At 40.3% G+C, this 22877-nt stretch overlaps 1 protein-coding gene and 1 pseudogene across 5 annotated transcripts; both read left to right on the top strand.

Moving 5' to 3' along the window:
- The first annotated feature begins 345 nt into the window (after positions 1 to 345).
- Positions 346 to 2008, top strand: LOC137228369 (phosphoserine aminotransferase-like; annotated as a pseudogene).
- QNG1 (Q-nucleotide N-glycosylase 1) lies at positions 661 to 22062 on the top strand. 5 transcript variants are annotated; one of them, XM_067744734.1, is made up of 4 exons: positions 661 to 801; positions 9803 to 10062; positions 15804 to 15999; positions 20863 to 22062. In XM_067744734.1, the coding sequence occupies exons 2-4, from the start codon at positions 9889 to 9891 to the stop codon at positions 21093 to 21095; spliced, it is 603 nt and encodes a 200-aa protein (XP_067600835.1). In that variant the 5' UTR covers positions 661 to 801; positions 9803 to 9888; the 3' UTR covers positions 21096 to 22062. The 5 variants fall into 5 exon arrangements, with proteins under 5 accessions (XP_067600835.1, XP_067600834.1, XP_067600833.1 ...); XM_067744733.1 differs by lacking the exon at positions 661 to 801 and adding an exon at positions 8590 to 8718; XM_067744732.1 differs by lacking the exon at positions 661 to 801 and adding an exon at positions 8620 to 8740.
- Positions 22063 to 22877: the final 815 nt, after the last annotated feature.

The raw sequence follows: 22877 nt of genomic DNA, 5'->3' as shown, positions 1-22877 counted from the left end.
ACTTCATTTATAGTTATTATAAAATATTTGCTACATTCCCTGTGTGTACTATATATCCTTGTAGCTTATTTATCTTACACATAGTACTTTGTACCTCTTAATCCCCTACCCCAGTCTTGCCCCTCCCCGCTTCCCTCTTCCCACTGGTAACCACTAGTTTGTTCTCTATATCTGGTAAGTCTGCTTCTGTTTTGTTATATTCACTAGTTTGTTGTATTTTTTAGATTCCACATGAGTGATATCATACAGTATTTGTCTTTCGCTGTCCAGCTTATTTCACTAAGCATAGTACCCTCCAAGTCCATCCATGTTGTTGCAAGAAGAGGTTTTTCTTGTACAGGCAGCATGGCTAATTTCAGGGAGGAGAGCCACAAAGTATGGGTGAGAGCTTCCTGCTCCACCTCGGCTGCCACTGCTGCAACCAGTGTCAGTTGGGCCTTCACAGCTATGCCATCTGGGGCATAAATCAGTCATTTTATAGGAAAGTGCCAGGCCCTATCTCAAGGCTGCCACTGAACATCCAGAGCAACTAGCAGTGTGCCCCAAGTTTCTGGCTTTTTCTTCCACTTTCAGACTGCGATAAAATGCCACACGTCACAGGCAAGGAATCTGACTTCTCTAACAGCCACCAAAGGGGCTGGGTGATGCAATCTGGGATGATGGAGGAGTTAACTCCCAGTGGGGAAGACTCTCTGACTATGGGGAAATAAGAGACAGGAGAGAGATGTACACTGTCCTGTGATGGATCCTCTCCAGCCAGCTCCAGCCATGCTGCTCGGGATGCACTGCAAACACTTGGAGGTAGGCAGTCAGTTTTAGCTCAGGCCACCAAGCTGCCTAGCTCTGTGTTGTTAGACATACAAAAAGAACTACTAGACCACAAAGGAGTTGGCATTAGTGTTCTTGAAATGAGCCACAGGCCATCAGCTTTAGCTGAGATTATTAACGGCACATAGAATCTCATGTGGAAAAAAAAAAAAAAAAAAAGAATCTCATGTGGAAATTGTTAACCGTTCCAGATAATGATTTTTGTGCAAAGAGGAGGGTTGGTTGGGCCAGTTCAGTGCTGTCCCCTTAAACCTGATTGACGTGAAAACCCCCAGAAGCCTAGAAGTTTGGGAACTGTGAGTGTCATCTATTCTAAACTTAGAAGTTATAGGAAAATTCTGGATCCAAGCCCCTGGAACTTCAATCAGGTCACTTCCTCTATGTATTACTGCACAAATGAGACCAGGTCCAGAGTAGAATTTTACTTTATCTCTGATGCCAGGGGAGCACTGCTGGTTTTTGACATGTCCTCAAATTTCCCATATAAACCAGTTTGGTGTTTACAAGTTTGGTGTGATTTTTGATGGTGCCCAGCAGAATGCTGGCTCTTCAGGGGTCACAGTGGTGATCTTTCAAGATATCCTGCTAGGATTCACCCTCAGAAAGTGCCCCTCCATCCTGGAATACAAAGTGCAAGCCAGAAACAACTCTATTCAACACAGCTCCCTGTTTCGGCTTCTATGGCATTGGCTTGGTCTTGGAGTATATTAAGAATAACAGTGGTGAAGGACTTCCCTGGTGGTCCAGTGGTTAAAACTCCATGCTTCCACTGCAGGGGGCGAGGGTTTGATCCCTGGTCGGGGAAGTTCTGCAAAAAAAAAAGAAGACTAACAGTGGTGAAGCAACCATGAAGCTTAGCTCTGTCAAATCTCAAATGATTTATGATGTTATTGATAATTCTCAAGGATCCTATGTATATCCAGTGACGCCCAGAATAGAAGCAAGGCAAATATTCCATTCTGAAGCAAGATGAATATTCCATTCTGCATTGGCAATGCCAAAGGAGATGATGCTTTAGACTAAAAGATTTCTCAATAAAGCTTTTGAATTCAATATAATCTCCTTGAAAGGGCATGGGTCTGTGGCAGGCATCATGGCTTCTCTGTATAATGCCAACAGGAGAGAAGATGTTCAGAAGCTGGCAGCCTTCATGAAAAATTATTTGGAGATACATCTATGAACACATCCTAACCAATACGTACTCTGTCCTTGAACATCGGACAAAATTTAAAGTAACTTGGGAATGGCTACGAAAAACTTAACAAACACGGCATTTTTCTCGAATGGACATATTTATTATAGACTCTTCTTTTTTTCAAGGAACAATAGCAAAACATCCACAGCTGGTGGGACTTAGACATCTTAATTCTGACTTGAACAGGAAACATTTAAAAAATCTTCCTCTTGCTTTTCTAACAAAAACTAGCTTATGTTGCCTTTGCTGCTACTTTTTCTAGCTAGATCTCAGTATTCACACTTGATTGTGGACTTAATTACGCAAACTGAAGTTGTTTCTAGAGGCACACAAACACACAGTGAGGAGGGTGGATGGTGTTCTCTACAAACTCGATTCTTGATCTTTAACAAAGTGACAGCAGTGGGGTCTCCTGGCTTCCGCAGCTGTTAATTCAGGTCTGCACTGACCGTGTGCTGAGTGTTCAGAAGTTCCAGACTAAAGGGCAAACTGGAGATCTTTCTTTATACTGTTATTCTCATAAAGCGATAAAAGTGACATACTACATGTTTATATAGCAAGGTCTGTTTTTAGTACCAAATAGTTTATATCACTATGCGCTTATATTTCCAATAATGTGGTTCTCAGTAATACACATAGAGAATTTTAGAATGTGTTAGAATCCTTCACTTCCTGCATTATAGCATTACATTAGCCACAGTTGCGCTCCCCACTTCCACCCTCCCTCCCTTTTAAAGCTGCTTTACAAAAAAGATTTAGAAGTTCTCAGGTTCACTTTTGCTTTCCTTTCAAAGAGTAGAAGAGAAGGTTGGTTGATTGGCTCTTTTTTGGTTATGCCGTTGAACTAAAATTCTCTGTTAAATTCCCTTATCCTTTGTTCACTTGAATGTTCTTTTATAGTGTTTGACCAGAGGGAAACTGAGTTCTGGAAGGTCTTTGCTGAAGAGTCTTTTCCCTTATTGTTTATATATTGTCAGTATTTTATGTTGAATAGGTGAAGAACATTAAAATCCTAAAACAGCTAGAAAAAGAGAGAGACAGAGAGAGAGAGGAGGATTTCCTTTCTTTTCTCCCTCCACAGACTGCTCTGAGGCACAGTTTCTTCACATAGTTTGTCCAGGTAGTGCAGGCTGTGCCAATGCTTCTACACAGTGATTAGCTGTGTCTCTTCCAGGCTCACCGTGAAGCAGTAGCCAGCACACATACTATGTCCCCCTGTGTTACTTGCCAACCGAACTTCCTCTTTTCCTCTCCCTCACTGTCAATGCCCTCAGATTGCACCTCATAGATAAAACATCAGCACTTAATCCCTGCCTCAGGTTCTGTCATGATAAATATTCCTTTGTATCTGTTTATTTTTGCACTTTTTAAAAGTAGGTTTTTTGCATATGTTACTGTGAATCCCCACTCCACCCACACCTTTTTTTTTCACTAAGTGATCTGCTGCCAACTGGCACCAATTCTGCAAATCAAAGTGTGCATTGCAAACATGATCATGTGATCCTCTTTACTAGAAGGTACACCAGGCAATCTGTCTACTTCTGTTCCCCAGAACCTCTCCCACATTTGCGTTTTTTTTGGTTCGTGTGTTATTTTCTTCCAGTTTTATTGAGATATAATTGACATACAGCACTGTATAAGTTTAAGATGTACAGCATAATGATTTTTTTTTTTTTGGCTACTTTTTTTTGTTTGTTTTTTGGTCTTCATTGCTGTGCGCAGGTTTTCTCTAGTTGTGGCAAGCGGGGGCTCTTCGTTGCAGTGCACGGACTTCTCATTGTGGTGGCTTCTCTTGTTGTGGAGCATGGGCTCTAGGTGCACGGGCTTCAGTAGTTGTGGCACGTAGGCTCAGTAGTTGTGGCACACAGGCTTAGTTGCTCCACAGCATGTGGGATCTTCCTGGACCAGGGATGGAACCCATGTCCCCTGCATTGACAGGTGGATTCTTAACCACTGCACCACCAGGGAAGTCCCCAGCATAATGATTTGATTTACATACATCAATTTTATTATGAAGTGATTATCATAATAAGTTCAGTGAACATCCATAATCTCATATAGGTCCAAGATTAAAGAAATAGGAAAAAAATTTATTTCTCTTGTGATGAGAACTGTTAGGATTTACTCTCTTAACAACTTGCATATATAACATCCAGCAGTGTTAATTATATTTATCATGTGGTACATTACATCCCTAGTACTTATTTCTCTTATAACTGGAAGTTTGTATCTTTTGACTGCCTTCATCCAATTCCCCCTTCCCCTGCCCTGCTTCCACATATTTAAATATCAGTTATGGAAATTTCTTTAGCTTGTCTTTGGGCAGTGCAACAACCCCTTGCTTGATGATTTCCAGAACCCATTCCACTGACAGCTCAGCTCCAGCTTGTAGCATCCTTGAGCTAAAGAAGGTGATTACCAGATCAATACTTTGTGTTACATCCTGAAATGAAGGGTGAGTTCAAAATTGTTCAAAGAGATCTCATGTTCAAAGCAGTGCATACACCAAGTTTGGATGGTGGTGAAGAGAACTTGGCAGGCAGGAACTGATGATCTCTAATATCATTGAAATCATTTCTTCAATGACATTTAAGTCTTTTTTGTAATCTGCTAAAGGAACATTCCTGGAACTCAGCAAACCTCTCAAGGACTGTCTGGCTTGTTCCAGAACTTTGTTGTGTTTTTTAGACAGCAAGGAAAATAAATAGATTATCAGTTTACTGTAAGAGGATAAAACTCAGGAACAGCCAGATGAAAGAGACACATAGGGCAAGGTATGTGGGAAGGGGCATGGAGCTTCCATGCTCTCCCAGCATGTTACTCTCCCCGAATCTCACCAATCTGGAAGCTCTGTACTGTTTTTTTAATAATACTTAGTTCTTCCTCCAAAGTAGGAAATGTTAATATTAATATTTCACTAGTTAAAAGCAAACTATGGTTCAAAAAAATTCTAATTGGTTTTGAACTGTAGTGAGAATGTTAATGATATATAATGGAAATGATATATTTATTCCATTATAGCTGCATATTTTTAAATAGAAGTTGAAGTATTTAAGAGTCAGAGTTTTCACTAAAAAGAGTCCATTCTGTCCCTAAGCAAAGCCTGTAGATGGGACGTTCTACATACAATAAGAAGAGAGGAGGAAGAGAAGGAGCCTTCAATGGTACTAAGAAAACTAGGATAATATAATATAATGCCCTAGAAGCCAAGAGTGAATTTAAGGAAGTGATCAATTTTAAATGCTATACATGGATAAATCAAGGAGAAAATGAACAGAAAAACTACATAGTAGTGAACCATATCTCTTTTCTGTTAAGCCTTCTTGGGGCTTTAGTATGTTGGTCACTTCGGGAGAGTCAGGAGAAATGAAAATAACAGATATCCTACCTTCACAAAATCCATTTTACTTCTTTAATTTCCTCCTTCTGCATATATCAGAAACTACTGCTCTCTAGCAATGTCTATTGTCCGTCCATTGCTCTAGCCAACTTTTGCCCAAGAATACATTTTAACCCACTTTTTTAAGTATCTGCCATAGCAGATCATGACAGAAAAGAGCAGATGTAGCAATGATTGTTGCCAGTGCTTGACATTTAATTTAGCTATTCAGAATGATGGCTCTCTTGATAACTGGAATAATCTAACTTGATTACTGTTTGGGGGGTGGAAAATGATAGGGACACAACATCATTGACCATGCCTCCCTCCCTTGATCTCTTCAAAAGCCTATGCCTATGTGGTAGAGCTTCTGGCAAAGGTTTTCAAAAGAAACATACTCAGTTGGCATGTTTCCTTGGCCCTTTGCCCCCTTTACTTTCCTCCTTCTTTTTGTGGACACATGCCTTGTAAGGGTAGAGCCATCTTACAACCATAAAGGCACATACTAGTGATAGTGAGACAGGAAGCAAGGAGCCTGGCTCCTTGCTGGCATTCTCAAAGAGTTACACCAGCCCTGGAGTGCCTACCTCTGGACTTATTATATGAGAATAACAATCCCCTTTTTGTTTAGTCACTAGAATCTGGTTTTCTGTTGCCTGAAGCACAATTCTACCCAGACATTTGATTGTCTGCCTTCCCCACTAGATCATAAGATGTCAGATAGCATGTCTGTATTTGCTACCTAAGATAGGAAGCTTTCATAGCAAATAATAGAAAACCCAACTCAAAACTGCTTTAACTATAAGGAAGTTTATTAACTCAGATAACTGGAATCCAAAAGTAAGACAAACTTAAGAGTTGACGTGGGCTTCCCTGGTGGCACAGTGGTTGAGAGTCCGCCTGCCGATGCAGGGGACACGGGTTCGTGCCCCGGTCCGGGAAGATCCCACATGCCGTGGAGCGGCTGGGCCCGTGAGCCATGGCCGCTGAGCCTGCGCGTCCGGAGCCTGTGCTCCACAATGGGAGAGGCCACAGCAGTGAGAGGTCCGCGTACCGAAAAAAAAAAAAAAAAAGACTAGCAATTTCAAGCCTCATATCCAAGAACAACCATGTCCAGAAGGAGCATGAATCACTTCTGGAAGTTCTCCTGGAATAGCTTTTCTGGAAGCATCCTGCAAACCTATCCTTGCAACTCATTGAGGTGAACTGGGGAACATGCATGATCCTAATCCAATCCCTGACAAGAGGGTAATATTACCCTTAGACCAGTCCAGACCACCTCTGGAGCTGAGGATGCTGTGCGACACCAACTATGGGTAAGAGAGAGATTCCTGAACAACGTCAGAATTCTGCTGGACAGGGAGATCAGCTCTGTGCTTTGTGACCACCTAGAGGGGTAGGATAGGGAGGGTGGGAGGTAGACGCAAGAGGGAGGAGATATGGGGACATATGTATATGTATAGCTGATTCACTTCGTTATAAAGTAGAAACTAACACACCATTGTAAAGCAATTATACTCCAATAAAGATGTTAAAAAAAAATTCTGCTGGGAAGGAAGAAAGAGGGAAAGGATGTTGAGTAGGTAAAGAACTCACTTTTTCTATTCCTAGCATCTTGCAAACATACCTAAAAAAAAACAACTCCTCTTATACACGAAAAGTTTATGCTTTATCTTAACAAGTTCCTTGAGAGAAGGAAGCATGTTTTACTTTTGTTTATACTACTCTTATGTCTCACTCAATAGCCTGAACATAGTAGAATTTTGACTTTTTTTTTTTTGTCAACAAGCCTCAGTATAAGAAAATGGCCTAAATTATTTAACCTCTTGGATTCTTTCATAGATTGCTAAATTTTCTTGTTAATCAATCAACTTTTTTTTCCTTTGGCCACATGGCTTGCAGTATGTTAGTTCCGGACCAGGGATTGAATCTGGGGCCGTGGCAGTGAAAGCATCAAGTCCTAACCACTGGACCGCCAGGGAACTCCCTACTAATCAACTTCTTTGACTCCCAAGACTTACAACTGCTGGGGTAGTCAACAGATTGACATTTATTCAACTACCGTATTACTGTACTAGTGACTTTTTCTGGAAGAGCAAATCGTAGTGAAGCTCTTAAAGTTCCTTTTTCTTATCCAAATGAAGAAACTGCAGGGATGAAGAATGTTCTGCTTCTCTAAAGGCACAGTTGTCAGACTTAAAGTTCCAAATACTCCCCCAATTCAATAACTAGAGATGACTACTGATGATTATTTTTAATGGGTGATTTTCAAAGATGTGAACGTTTTATATGATCCATGGAGATTTAAGTCTCTGAAGGGGAAAAAAATACATGCCTCTATACCAAAATTTCATCACGAGGCAAACTTGGATCATCGCTAAACTGACTCCTAAACCTCTCTCCTTATACTACTAGAAGGTTTGTGTGCGTTTTTGTTTTGCTTTTTTAAGTTTGGGGCTGTAAGGTGATACTTATATTTTATAATAATGTCTCTTCAGTTGACTAGAGCCACTGACATAGTCCCTTACTTGACCACGATGGTTGGCACTGGTGAGCTTGGTTCGTGGAAAGTGCCTTTGACTTGGAGATGGAATCTCAGCCCAGACCACTGACATGACCAGGAAGTAAGCACTGAATCACTCAGCTTCTCTTGCACAAATAGGGATTACGATTGCTGCTTTTGACACGGCCGTAGACTAAATGGGATTCGGTATCTAAGCACAAATCCAGGCACATAATATTAATTTAACGATTTAATACACTTGTTTCCTCATCCATTTCTCCAAACATTCCAACTAATCCTAAACCTCCAAATGGGCCAGGATTCAGCAAAATGAAGAAGTGGCCTGCCTGGGACATGTGGGTGGGGGTGGCGGGACCGCCAACCCGTGTCGTAGTCTAGGGGTGGCTCGGCCCCCCATACCGAAACCCGCGGCCAGAAAGCTCCTCGCGTTCCAGGAACCCGGATGCAGGGCGTTGCCACGGATATCTTGCCTAGACTTCGCCCTCCGTGGAGAGGGGAGGGGCGGGAGCCAAGTGAGGGCAACGCAGTACACCGGTCGGAATCATCGCGACTCGGGCCACGGCGGCGGACGCAGGCCCACCTGCCCGAGGGAGGGGGGAGCACGGGCAAAACAGCCAAGCCCCACGTCTCGGAGTGGGCAACTCCCAGCAAGGGCGCGCCGGACGCTTCGAGGCGGTTTCCAGACCTTCAGAAGCGGAAGCCGGTCCCGGGAGTGCGCCCCGGCGCGAGTGGGCGGGGCCGCCCTCCCGGAAGTGCCTGCGGCCTCGGGCTGGCGCGCTGCGCAGCGCAGCGGTATGCACAGTTCCCCAGTCTGGTACGGCTTCGGCTGTCGGGGCCGGGCCCAGTCGGTTTTGCTAGCCTCTCTGAGAGGGCGGGTGCCTTTTAGGGCAGCGATCCCGCGGTGGAAAGGGAGGCAGAGTCGTAGGGGACCCTGGCCCTTGCCCCAGCTAGAGAGGGAAGAGAGTTTGGCCGGCCTGCGGGCGAAAGCGTCGGTTCCCTTTCCACAGGGGAGGGGCGGATGGACGGGCTTCTGACTCCCAGGGAGTCCGCAGAATTCATTGCGGAGAACAGTCGAGATGTGTTCATTGACGGCGGAGGCGTGCGGAGGGTGGCCGAGCTTCTGCTGGCCAAGGCCGCGGGGCCCGAGCTGCGCGTTGGGGCCTGGAAGGCCCTTCATGAGCTGAACCCCAAGGCGGCGGACGAGGCCGCCGTTAACTGGGTGTTCGTGACAGACACGCTCAACTTCTCCTTCTGGTCGGAGAGTGACGAGCACAGATGTCTGGTGGGGTACGGGGGGAAAACGTACAGTGGGTACTGGTCCCTGTGCGCCGCGGTCAACAGAGCCCTGGACGAAGGTTGGTGCCCCTTCTCCCGGTCAGACCCAGCAGCTTTGAGGTTTCAGTTTAGTGGGAGGGTCCCACAGAGCGGGTTGGGAGATGGAATAATGTGTTGATAAGGCGAAATTGAAGTTCTTCACTGCCGGTACCTCTGCTTAAAAGTATGAGAAGAGGCTGGCATGAAATCTTTATTCAGTGGGAAATGATTCTAATATTTATCATTGTCACAGATAAGTCAAAGTCAGTTTTCTAAAGAATGCCACTTTGATGGCATCTGAGGAACAAAGGGCAGAAACTATAACACATTTTACACAGTCAAAATACATCTGATGTAATATTACAATTGTTAGAAGTGGATGAATAAATACAGACAAGCAAATAGAGAATGAGGGATCTGCTTCAGATTTTTAATTACTCATCCACTTTTACTGCATTCCTGTAACAATTATGCAGTTTCATTTTAATTGTGTTGCAATAGCAAGGGCCTAATGAATATAAAGGTATGACGTTGTTCCAATGCCTTTTCTTTTCTCCCCAAGGGATACCAATAACTAGTGCTTCGTACTATGCCACAGTTACCCTGGATGAGGTTCGGCATATACTCCGTTCTGATACAGACGTCCCCATGCCTTTGATAGAAGAGAGGCATCGGATTCTCAATGAAACCGGGAAAATTCTGCTTGAGAAATTTGAAGGCTCTTTTCTTAATTGTGTCCGAAAAAGTGATAAAAGTGCTCAGAAGTTATTGCACCTGGTAGTTGAAAGCTTTCCTTCTTATAGAGATGTGACTCAGTTTGAGGTGAGTTGCTTCTGTTGGCCATTTAATTTTTTTTTATTTTTATTTTTTAAAATATACTTATTTATTTTTTGGCAGCATTGGGTCTTCGTTGCAGTGCGCGGGCTTCTCATTGCAGTGGCTTCTCTTGTTGCGGAGCACGGGCTCTAGGCGCGCGGGCTTCAGTAGTTGTGGCACACGGGCTCAGTAGCTGTGTCTCACGGGCTCTGTAGCGCAGGCTCAGTAGTTGTGGCGCACGGGCTTAGTTGCTCCGCGGCATGTGGGATCTTCCCGGACCAGGGCTCAAACCCGTGTCCCCTGCATTGGCAGGCGGATTCTTAATCGCTGTGCCACTAGGGAAGCCCCTGTTGGCCATTTTAGAGTTCTTTAATTATCTTCTCATAGTTAACTCTTTTACTTCCAGAATTCCTTTTGAGAATAAAAATTTAAATTTTGGAATTTTTTTTCCATGTGGAACAAAGGAACAATAACAAAATTATTAAGTAGTGTTTCAAAGATATTTTCTTAATTTTTCTAATCAGTGTATTCTCTTTATTCTGTCCTTTAAAAATGTTTCAAACCTGAATTAACACTAGACCTTCAACATGATGTTGTCACTTAGGGATAGTGAGGTCCTTTTAGTACTTCAAAAAATTTACTTCATTGGATGAAAATCAGGATGCATACTAAATTCTCTCTAATAAAAAATATTTCTTGCAGAGTTCTCATGTATATATACTGTGTGTTTTCTTTTTCATACACAGGGTACTTTAACAGTATTATTTGCTTTATGGTACAAAAAAGTTTAAATAGGTGCTCTTTTAAAAGGGTGAAAAAAAATTAAAAAAAAAAGGGTGAACATTTTGTGTACTCTCCCAGTGTACACCTGGATTTTGCTTTTGTATAATTCTTTTAGAATTTGTTATCACTGTTTATTTTAACTGTGACGTAGAATTGAAAGCAACTTCAGGGAGATCATATAATGTAAATCTATTGACTAAGTTAATGAATACTTGTGTCAACTTAAAATTTTGAAGCTACCCTTTTGTAATCACAATTCTACAACTAAAATTACCAGTAATATTGTTCAAATCGTTCTTTATGATTTACAGGGTGTTTGCACAGACACTCTCATTTGATCCACAGAACAACTCTGTGGGGCCTAGGGACAAGGAACATTACAGTCCTGTTTGCAGACCAAGAACCAAAGTCTGAAAAAAAGAAAGGTTAACTAGTGTATCTTAGGTCATTTAGTCAAGAAATAGCTAGCTTTTCAATTCTGCTGTAAAGTGAGAGATGCCTGATTATGTATGTTAAGATTCTTTTAATTGCAACTGACAGACACAAAACAAGAAAAAACTTAAGCAAAAAGAATTTGAGGCTAGGTACTGGGGATAAACATCCGGGATCAGGGACTCAATGCCATCAGGATTCAGTCTCTCTTCTTTGTTTCTCTTGACTCCATTTTTCCTTTACTGCAGACCAGCTTTCTCCATGAAGTAGAAAAGGTCCATGAATTTTGCATTTTATCACTTCAGCCATCAGGGAGAGAGGGAGAAACTTCCTCTGGGTTCTAAAACTCCTGGACGAGGACTGAATGGGCCGGACAGAGGCAGTTCTTAGAAAAGAGGCCCTAGGCCACTGTTGAACTTTATTCTCTTCTGAGGAACCATTTTACTAATGCAGAGGGTACTTTGAGATTTATCTTTGTCTTCAAAGTATGTCATTTCAACCTTGTTTTTCAGGAAATTTGGATCAAGTTCCTTAGTCCATCATTCCGACCATTTATAAATATACTAAACAGTGTATAAAATAAATCAAACTGCCATTAATGTGGCTAAGACTCTGTGTATTCCAGAACTGACATGGTTGTTGTACAAGAAGGGCTGAGATTAAATCTAACATGACTTCAGGATGGAATGAATTCAGGACACCATGTAGTTTATTTACTTTCAAGTTGTCCTGAATTTTTGTCTTTGTGAAAGAAAGGAGTGATTTTTTTGGTAGATTATGGTGTTGATTTAGTAAGCATTTGTTGAATTTCTCTTTTATTTACAGCATAGTGCTTTCTTTTGATTTGTTATGTATGCTGAAAAGTTCAGTTAAAAACTGTACCAGGATATAGATTAATTTTAAGGCTGATACATTTTAAATGAAAATTAGTACCTGAACCATTTCCCATCAGTATTTATTTCTAAAATACATTCTTACAGAAATATCCCCAAAACGTAACAAAAATCAAACCTAAACCTTTTAACACTTTCCTAAAGGAGTATTATATTTTTTCATGTATTTTTTCATAAGATTATCATTATTGTTACTCAAAAGCACTGTATTTCTGAAAGCCATATGATTCCTAACATAACACTGAGCATGTAGTGGGTGTTCACTTAACCCTTTGATTAGTTAATTTACAGTTACTTTTGCATATTCATTTAAAAGATATATAAATAGTTAAAGCACTTTGCTCAATTAATTCCAAGTCTAAAGGAATTCTAATTAAGCTTGGGCGCTGCTTCTGAATTCAGAAAGTGCTAAAATCAAATGTCTTTTAATCCATATTTAAAAATTTTCTAATTGCAAAAGTAAAACAAATTAATACAGAATTTGGAAGGTACAGAGGAGCAGTCTTTATTCTGCGAAGAGGTAACCACTGTTCACAATTGGGTCTTTTTCTCTGTGTGTGTGAATGTGTATACATATGAGTGGGGGAGAGTTATGCTATACAAACTGTCTTAAAATTTAACATATTATGAGCATCTATGTCAATAAAAATTCTTTCACAGCACACTTTTTTTTCCATACTACTATTTTTAATGACTTCACAGTATTCCACCATATGGATGTACCTTACCATAATTATTTGCCCGAACTATTTTACCAGAATAATTGTGATACACAGTTTTAGTTTTTAAATTAAATTTTGTATCTTATTGTTTTCAGTTTTATATAATAATAAGCAATACTGACAACAGTTCACACCCATAATATTTTCTTAGGATGGATTCCTAGTAATGGGATTACTGAGTCAGAGCATGGCCAGGATTTTCAGGCTTGTGATACATAAAAATGGTAACTCTTCTCCAGAAAGATGATCAGCCACAGCGTATTGGAATGCCCTTTTCCCTGCTCCTTCGTAATATGGTCGTGGTATTGGTTGCTGTATTTTTTTTTTTTTTGGTTGCTGTATTTTTTAATCTTCAGCAAGTTACATAAAAATAGTTACAATTGTTTTTAATGTTTATTTAGTTACTGCGATTATCATTCATTTTTAGATATTATGAACAAATTAATGAAATTAGAAAATTTGTCTAAATGAGACAGTTTTAGATCAGTGATTTCCCAACCTGGCTGTGCCCCAGAATCAGTTAGGAAGCTTCAGAATTCAGATACATTTCCAAAGCACCATCCTCAAAGATTCTGATCTATGGGTAAAAGAATTATTTTTTTTAAGCTCTTCAAGTGACTCTGATTTAGACTATTCAGTAGCTATATAAAAGTCCTAATTAATAGATTGGCTTCCTTTACGCTGATGTACTGATAAATATACATGAAAAGCATGAGCTTTTCTGATATTTTAATTGATAACATTTTATGTTACTCTTAAGCATTTGTAATTTTTGACCTTTCTAATTTGTTCATAATAAGTTTGTTGCAGAAAATCAACTCATGGTTATAGAGTTTTACACTGGTAATTACTTTATAAAGGTACTATTTTGAAAATATTTTATTCACAAAGCAATATTATGGAAATATAGGGTAATTGTTATTTGGGGATTTACTGTATTTTCAGTGATATCAGTTAATATTTTACAGATGTAGAATTTTATTACTAAAATTATTTCATTACTAAAAACCATATCAGCTTGTTAAGAAAATGTTTTATAGGTGATTTGAGTTTATTTTTAGATTCCTTGCTTGAATTTGTTTTTGTTTTCATTTTAGGGTATTATAATCTAATCCTTGTGATACTAGTTGGCTACCATGGAAACAGTGCTCATGATGTGACAATTTGTATTTTGTTAGATGCCAGCACTGATTTTGTTATATAAGTCTGGTTCCTAGATTTTTCCAGTTTGCTCTATGAATCTTGTTAAAAATAGGAGACAATAGCTTCTATCATAGTAAATATTATGATGTAATAATTTTGTTTGAAACAGTTTTATTTTGCCAATTAAGTGTTATGCCTTGCTGTTTAATAAAGTAGACTTGAATTAGAAACCTAGTTACCATATATAAGTCCAGTGTATTTAGAGGAACAGCTGCCAGGTTGTCATATTTTGATAGGTTTGAGAATATAGATTATTAGCAAATGCTATAGGGATATTTCTTAGTGGTGATTTGTTCCCCCAGCACTCAGTGTAATTTACAGTCTTTACACGATGTCAAAAAATGAGTGTATGTGTTTGCCCTAGAAAACAAGATACATGCTTTTTTAGTGGTGGCCTTAGAAAATTTAGTTTAAAAAAAAAAAAAGAAATGAAATTTAGTTTATTTAGTAAAAGTAAGTCTGGATTGATTGTAAGAGGTATACCTTAAGGTTAAGGAATATTAGGTTATTTCTCATGAGGACAGTGTAGCATTGGAGGTTTTTTTAGTAAATAAAAGAATCTATATTATCATCTTAAAGAATTTTTATATGGAGTCTTTCCTTGAAGAATTTAATTTCATTTTTTATTTACTTCTTTATGTCATTTACTTATTTAAACATTCTCCAAGGTGGTCAGAATATATTTTGGGAGCCAGTGATACTGATTATTCACATTTAGCAGACTAGCAGTTATAAAAGATGATTTGAGGTTATTAGCATTGGTGTTAGGACTAGGAGTAGACTGTAATTATCTGTTTTTCCATAGTGAAAGCTAATGAGCATTTGTAGTTTTATAGAGAGTTTTAAAAAATTTATTTATTTATTTGGCTGCACCGGGGTCTTAGTTGCGGCACATGGGACCTTTAGTTGCGGCATGTGGGATCTAGTTCCCTGACCAGGGATTGAACCCAGGCCCCCTGCATTGGGAGCATGGAGTGTTAACCACTGGACCACCAGGGAAGTCCCTATAGAGAATTTTTGAGTTAAATTATGACCCATTATCTTATAATGCCTGGTTAAATTTGTTTCTTCCATGTATAAATATAATTGGTAACTAATTTTGTTATATGGACTTACATATTAACTTGGACCATTTCCAAAAAGGGTAGACTTGATAAATTATAGCTGCTGATCAGTTTTGTCTTTATCTCTGAAATAAGTTAATCATTTTATCTGAAAGGAAACATTAAAAAATGGATGTTGTAATTCTCTTCAGAGGTGAATTTAGGAATGAGTATTTTCTTCTTTATACTCTTCCATATTTTATACAATTAATGTGATTTATGTTGCAATCAGAAAAACATATATTTTTTAACTTAAGAAACTTTCTAAAGAAATGCTATCTAGCCCTTAACAATAGCAAGCAGGTGGATTATAGTGACACGGAAATATGTATATGAAGTAATGCCATTGAAAAAGAACACTAAATAGTGCCATGATTCCATAAATTGTACTTTATGTGCTTTGAAAAATATAGGAAGTAAATTTGGAGTGATAGAGATAACTTAGTATTTATTAGACCCCTTCTTTTCTTCTGTAAAAGGCCTATAAATTCTTACCAAAGAGTAAGATTATTCCACCCTTGAAAAATGTTTTCTATGTGTGCCTTTTTTTTAACAGCATACATAAAGCTTTCACATACCCAGGTAACATTTATATTCTCCTCATTCATCAGGGGAAAAGAATTTCTTTTTACAAACGGGCCCAAATCCTTGTGGCAGATACGTGGAGTGTATTAGAGGGAAAAGGAGATGGCTGCTTTAAGGACATCTCCAGAATCACCATGTTTGCTGACTATAGATTACCTCAGGTTCTTGTTTACCTGGGAGCCCTGAAATACTCTGACGAACTACTGGAGAAACTTCTCAAAGGTTTGCCAGCTTAATTAAGCCATTCTTTGTTATATGTTGGGTCTTTGTCTAGTTTCTTTCACAAAAGGTCTTCTTTCCTTAAAAAACAAAACAAAACACTATTACTGTTAAAAGCACATGTAAAGAAGAATGCAGGGGCAATTAAATTACAAAGGAAATTGCTTTTTGTTGTTTACAGTGTGGAATATTGATATTGTTGGAAATCACACTATTTGGACATCATCATTTCAGAGTCTTATAATAAAATGAAACCTAAATTTATGTCACGTGAAGGTGTGCAACACTAAGACAGTTCAGGTTTGTATTTAAAGCGTGCTAAGCTGAAGAGCACACTACACTGTGAAATAAAAGGTGGGCTGAGGGCTTCCCTGGTGGCGCAGTGGTTGAGAGTCCGCCTGCTGATGCAGGGGACACGAGTTCGTGCCCCGGTCTGGGAAGATCCCACATGCCGCGGAGCGGCTGGGCCCGTGAGCCATGGCCGCTGAGCCTGTGCGTCCAGAGCCTGTGCTCCACAACGGGAGAGGCCACAGCAGTGAGAGGCCTGCGTACAGGAAAAAAAAAAAAAAAAAAAAGGTGGGCAGAGAGATAGGTAATATGTACTGGATTTTGCATTAGGAGGCTCCAAGGTCTGTCACCGACTTATGTTGCACAAGTCGCTCACTTTCCTAGGCTTATTTATTTGCCGTTATTGGGTTTGATTATTGATTCTCAAGAGTGGGAGCCTTATTATAATATGTGAGTATAGATAATTGTGTTTGTATGAAAAGTAGCTTTTTGTTTTTTAAACATTTCTTTGTATAAGGAAAATAATTATACTGTACAATTTTCATGTTAATTTCACTTTTAGGTACAGTTTTTTCAGCCACTTTTTTCTTTATTTTTAAAAGAAGTAGTTTTTATGATTGAATAATTTTCTCTTGTGAAATAGATTTCAATCACCCAAAATAAGAATAGCACAGGATATAAAAGTACCATTATTCCTATGATTGCTTCTACCAGGTTTTTATGCAGCCTTGGGCAATCTGTTTTGCCCATTTCCTCATTTGAAAAATAACAAGCTATTTTATGTCACAGTGCTCATGTCTGGGGTCATTAATTGTTGGATACCTTTAAAAGGGACAACATTTAGCAGTCAGGTCTTCTACATACAGCCGTATTCAGCTGATCTTTTTTTTGGCCAACATATAGAATGTTCATTCCTATCTCTAAACACACTCTTGCTTGGTTTCCCTCACCCAGATTTTCTTTTTTTCAATTCAAATCCTACACATCCACAAAGGCTTAGTTCAAATGTTACCTCTTCCACATAGCTTTTCCTAACTCTCCATGCTTTGTCCGTCTCCTTCTCCTGAGTTTTTAGAGCACCCAGTTGTCTCTGCTACTGTGAGAAAAACTCTGGTGAGAAGGGATCACCCAGCTTAGTTGTACAGAGTTGTCTGAATTTTCTTCTACCATCCATTTCACCTCCAGAGGCTCTTTTCCAGATGTCCAGCTGCAGCTGTTACTGCCTCTTATTACATCCAGCTTCAAACTATCCTTCGCTAGTTTGTCATAGGGGGAGCAAATTCCCTTGCCTCTTAGTTTATTTAAGCAAAGTTGGAATTTTTTTTCCCAAAAAAGTACTTTACTAGCAAACTAGAGGAGAAACATTGATAGAACCTATAAATATAAAGGAGCACACGTAAATCTAGGACACTGATAAAAAAAATTTTTTTTTAATATTTATTTATTTGGCTGCGCCGGGTCTTAGTTGCGGCATGTGGGCTCTTTTAGTTGCAGCATGCGAGCTCTTAGTTGCAGCGTGCGGAATCTAGTTCCCTGACCAGGGATTGAACCCGGGCCCCCTGAATTGGGAGCATGGAGTCTTAACCACTGGACCACCAGGGAAGCCCCTAAAGATTATCTTAAGTGAAATCTAGAACCAGGTGGCTTGATTAGATGAGGTAGAAACTTCCTTAACTGATATCCAGTGATACTTTTTCCAAACTTGAGGATATGCTACACGTATAATTCTTCTCTTCTCTTCTGGGTAGGGCAGCCCTTGGAAGACCTACTTAGATTTCTGTTCATTTACCTACCTAGATTTCTGTTCATTTTATCTTTTGCCCATCTCTTTGCCAAAGGCATATTTTTTAGCTAGCTATAAAGACTGACAATGCAGTTTGGCTTAAATTAGATTCTTCATTGTGATTCTAAGGCTGACTTTTAGGCCTAATATGTTGGCCAAATTACCTTCCCTGACTCTAATCTATGTCAGTCCTCTCAAATGGTTTCATTCTTTTTCTGTTTCAAAGTCCATGTCCTGTTCCATACTATAAGTTGCTGTATTAGTTACTTTGTTTCCTTATGGCTGACATAACAAATTATGACAAACTTGATGGCTTAAAACAACAGAAATATATTCTCTCATGTCTCTGGAGGCTAGAAGTCTGAAATCAAGGTGTTTGCAGGGCCATGCTTGATCCCTCTGAAGGGTGTTGGGAAGAATCTTTCTTTGCCTCTTCCTAGCTTCTGGTGGCTGCCAGCAGTCCTTGGCATTCCTTAGCTTTGTAGCTGCATCACTCCAACCATGGCTTTCTTCACTGTGTGTCTCCTCTGTCTCTTCGTATCCTCTCCTTTTTTTTATGAGGACAGCAGTCATGGCATTGAAGGCCCATCCTAACACAGTTATGACCTCATCTTAACTTGATTACATCTGTAGAGGCTCTTTACGAGTAAGGCCACATCCACAGGTACCAGGAGTTAGGACTCGAATGTATTTTGGGGGCGGGGAGGGTTGGGGGGAAACACAGTTCAACTCTACAGTTATTTGTTACTGTGTAACAAATTTTGCTCATATTTAATGACTTAAAGTAACAAACATTATCTCACAGTTTCTATGGATCAGGAATTTGGGTGCTGCTTAACTGAGTGCATCTGGCTCAAGGTTGCAGTCAAGCTGTTAGCTGGGGCAGTGGTCTTATCTAATGGCTCCACTTGGGTGTGGTATCTACCTCCAAATTCACTGTCATGGTTGATTTGGCAAATCTGGCAAGTTGATAGTCAAGTTTGAAGGAGTTGATTAGCAAGAGAACTGAAGAATGGATTTGTATGCTGGCACCTGGGGCAAAGTAAGGAAATGGAGGGACACAGCCAGTGTCTGTTCTTCCACCTGCCCCAGGGATCAGGGAGAGATGGATGGAGGGGACGCTATTTAAGATCCTAGGTGACAGAGTGGAACTCAATGGGGCTAGGGTATTTTCCCTAGGTCTCAGTGGATCACAGGGCCTCTCAGGTACTGTGAAGCTCTGTGCAAGGGTACAGATTGGTGGCCAGAGGCCAAATTTAGCTTGCAGATGTGTTTTGTTTGGCTTGAACAGTGTTTTAAGTGATTTTTAATTAGTTATCAGCACTTGACAAATAGGAGATTTCACATGAAAATCAACTTTCTGGCTTCTCTTGTAAGAGTAGAGAAATATAGGTACATTGGGTTTACCTTTACACGGGGCAGCACATGCTCTCTAGCTCACCACAGTTTGCATCTGGCAGCTGCATCCACTTACTCTATCTGGTTTATCTTTATAGGCAGTTGAGTTGATGAGCCCAACTCTAGTCTCCCTGGCAAAGCACTGCCAGCGCCCACCCTGCAGGATCAGATATACCCTGGAGATGGGCGCTGAATATACTGCAGGTCCTATAGGAGCTCGCGGCTCCATATTCAGGCAGAGCTGACTAAAGGATCCTGAATCCAGGATGTGAGGGCAGTCTGGCTACGACATCTGTCACCCCATTGATGGCCAGGGTTGATTCGGCTGATCTGGCTGGCTAGGCAGGTGTCCCCTTCCTCCCTCACCGCTCCATGTGCGTCCCTCCTGAAGCTGCGCGCTCGGTGGAAGAGGACGACCTTCCCTGATAGAGGAGGACCGTTCTTTGGTCAAGGGTATACGAGTAGCTGCGCTCCCCTGCTAGAACCTCCAAACAAGCTCTCAAGGATCCTAAATCCGAAGAATGATGATGGTTTTCCTTGCTCAAGCTAAGAACTTTGATTTCCTAAGTTTTCCTTGATGTACCTGGCATGTCCCCAAGACAGTGTTAAGTGGGGAAGGGAGGTACTGTTTATTTGGCCCCCTAGGAGTCCTCCAGATTTTGCAATAATGTTTTTATTTTTCCTGACATTAAACCCAAAATTTAAATCTTCTCTAAAAGTAATTTAATAATCTTGCTGTCATATTTTAAAATGTATGGTTAGGGACTTCCCTGGTGGTACAGTGGTTAAGAATCCACCTGCCAATGCAGGGGACATGAGTTCAAGCCCTGGTCCGGGAAGATCCCACATGCTGCGGAGCAACCAAGCCTGTGTGCCACAACTACTGAGCCTGTACTCTAGAGCCCACGAGCTACAACTACTGAGCCTGCGTGCCACAACTACTGCAGCCCGCGTGTCTAGAGCCTGTGCTCCGCAACAAAGAGAAGCCACCGCAACGAGAAGCCCACGCACCGCAACAAAAAGTAGCCCCTGCTCGCCGCTGGAGAAAGCCTGCACACAGCAACAAAGACCCAGCATAGCCAAAAAAAAAAAAAAAGTATGGTTACCCCATACTTTTTATTTATTGGGGAGCTAGTATATGCAAGGTGCTAGGTTAGGTCCTAGGAATATTGAGACAACTAAGCCAGACATGATCCTTGTCCTTGTGGAACTTAACTTGCAATTTTGAATTAATGCCTGAGTTTAGAAATGGTTTAAATTACCAAAAATAAATCTGAGATTTACAATTTTAAAATCAGTACTATTTAAATACTGTGTTTTGTCCTATAGTAAAGTTTTGAGTAGATTTCATTTCATTGACTATTAGTGCTTCTTGCTCTGTCTTTTTTCCCTTTCAGGAGAAGTGCTTTCGTATGGGAATAGGCAAGAGGTGGAAATCAGAGGGTGTTCACTTTGGTGTGTTGAGCTGATCCGGGATTGTCTTCTGGAGCTTACTGAAAAAAAGGATGAAAAAACTAGTGGAGAGATCAATTCCATTCTTCTGGATTATTTCTTATGGGACTATGCCCGTGATCACAGGGAAGATATGAAAGGAATTCCATTTCATCGCACACGTTGCATATATTATTGACCCACAGTGTAAACTGATCCTAAAAAAAACTTGCATTTTTTTTTTTTTTCTTTGTGGTATGTGGGCCTCTCACTGCTGTGACCTCTCCCGTTGCGGGGCACAGGCTCCGGACGCTCAGGCTCAGCGGCCATGGCTCACGGGCCCAGCCGCTCCACGGCATGTGAGATCTTCCCAGACCGGGGCACGAACCCGTGTCCCCTGCATCGGCAGGCGGACTCTCAACTACTGTGCCGCCAGGGAAGCCCTAAAAACTTGCATTTTTATATCGCATAATTATTTGTATAATTTTGCTTTGTTATTAGAGAAGGTGGTAGAGGTTACAGCAACAAGAAAATTGATTACCCAGGCTCTCTTAAAATATTTTTCCTGACATATCACTCTGTATTGCCAACTTTTCCCTTTGTTTGCTTGTTTAGTTCTAACTATATTTTCCTTTTCTGTGGATACATGACAGAAATAGTAAAGGAAATTTAATGCTTTCTTTAAATCTCAGATTTCTTTTTTTTTTTTTACATCTTTATTGGAGTATAATTGCTTTACAGTGGTGTGTTAGTTTCTGCTTTATAACAAAGTGAATCAGTTATACATATACATATGTTCCCATATCTCTTCCCTCTTGTGTCTCCCTCCCTCCCACCCTCCCTACCCAGATTTCTTAAAATTAATCATGCCTTATAATGTTATTGATCTTTGGTAATAATATTTCATCCATTCTATTGGTATCTTTTTTCAAGGTGTCATAATTTTCTATATACCTTAATCATTTGATATAAGAGAGAGGGAAAGTAGGGTCTTTGCTGTATGAATGCTGCTGCTCTTGTAGAAATCAATCTTGACAGATTTTTAAAAACTTCTTATTGATAAACATAATGATTTTCAATTAGGATATCTGTCCAGTTTTCTTTTTTTCCTTCGGAGTAACTATATTAGAATTTATTGAATAAAGATTTTTTAAACGTCTCTTAAATCTGGAATGAATTATTTCATTAAAATAGAATTTACCACACATATTTTTAAAAGGTTTACAATGAATTTGACTATTTACTTTATGTTGCAGGACTCTCATTACCTACCAAGCAAGCACTCGTCTCCCACCTTCATCCCCACCTCCCTTCTAACGTGATCTTGATTTTTGTTACCTACCTTATCACCTCACTGTGACTTGGTGTGAATCAGAAAAAGCCGGCCTTTCTCCAAGCACTTCACTGCCATCTGCTGGAAACTTGTCATAATAGCTTTACAAATGACAATGAGTGGGAATGTGAGTGGGGCCCCCTGGAGTCCTGTACTGCACAACTTGCCCCGCCAGAAGTAGTGGTCCTGTATGTATCTGTCTCTCCCCTATGTGACTAAGGGGAAAGTGATCTTGTCCCCAGTTCTGGAGATAGACCCGAGTTAATATGAATGGTGTATTATTCATGATAATCCTATTCTCTGCCTGTGATTGTTCTAATAATAGATATATAATCTAGTTCTGGCCAGTGACACTGGAGGGCAAGTCTGCAGGGAGGCTTATGGGAAAAGGTTTCTTCACTTTTAAGAAGGGGCCATGGGAGAAGATCCCTCTTCTTCCTCTGAGCAATGTTCTGCCTAAAATGTGATACCTGAAGCTGTAGTAACGATTGTGTGGAGCCAGAGCCCTCCTGAACCTGCCCTGCCTGAGTCCAACCTAGCTATGGCCTTCATTCCTGAGATAATGAGCTCAGCACCTTATTATTGCCATAATTTTGAATTAGTTTTCTGTAGAAAGTATCATAGTTAATAGTTTCCAATTTAACCCGC

The sequence above is a fragment of the Pseudorca crassidens genome, chromosome 7 (assembly GCF_039906515.1).
Source record: "Pseudorca crassidens isolate mPseCra1 chromosome 7, mPseCra1.hap1, whole genome shotgun sequence".
In the NCBI taxonomy this organism is placed as follows: domain Eukaryota; kingdom Metazoa; phylum Chordata; class Mammalia; order Artiodactyla; family Delphinidae; genus Pseudorca; species Pseudorca crassidens.
The sequence above is the reverse complement of the archived record's forward strand: the minus strand, read 5'-3'. Positions and strand labels throughout refer to the sequence as shown.

Excerpts from the sequence above, each read along its gene's own strand:
- QNG1 (XM_067744730.1), top strand. The coding sequence starts at position 8,945 with ATGGACGGGCTTCTGACTCCCAGGGAGTCCGCAGAATTCATTGCGGAG. Across the intron at positions 9,282-9,802 it reads CAACAGAGCCCTGGACGAAG|GGATACCAATAACTAGTGCT; the intron begins GTTGGTGCCCCT and ends TTTCTCCCCAAG. Across the intron at positions 16,000-20,862 it reads ACTGGAGAAACTTCTCAAAG|GAGAAGTGCTTTCGTATGGG; the intron begins GTTTGCCAGCTT and ends TTTCCCTTTCAG.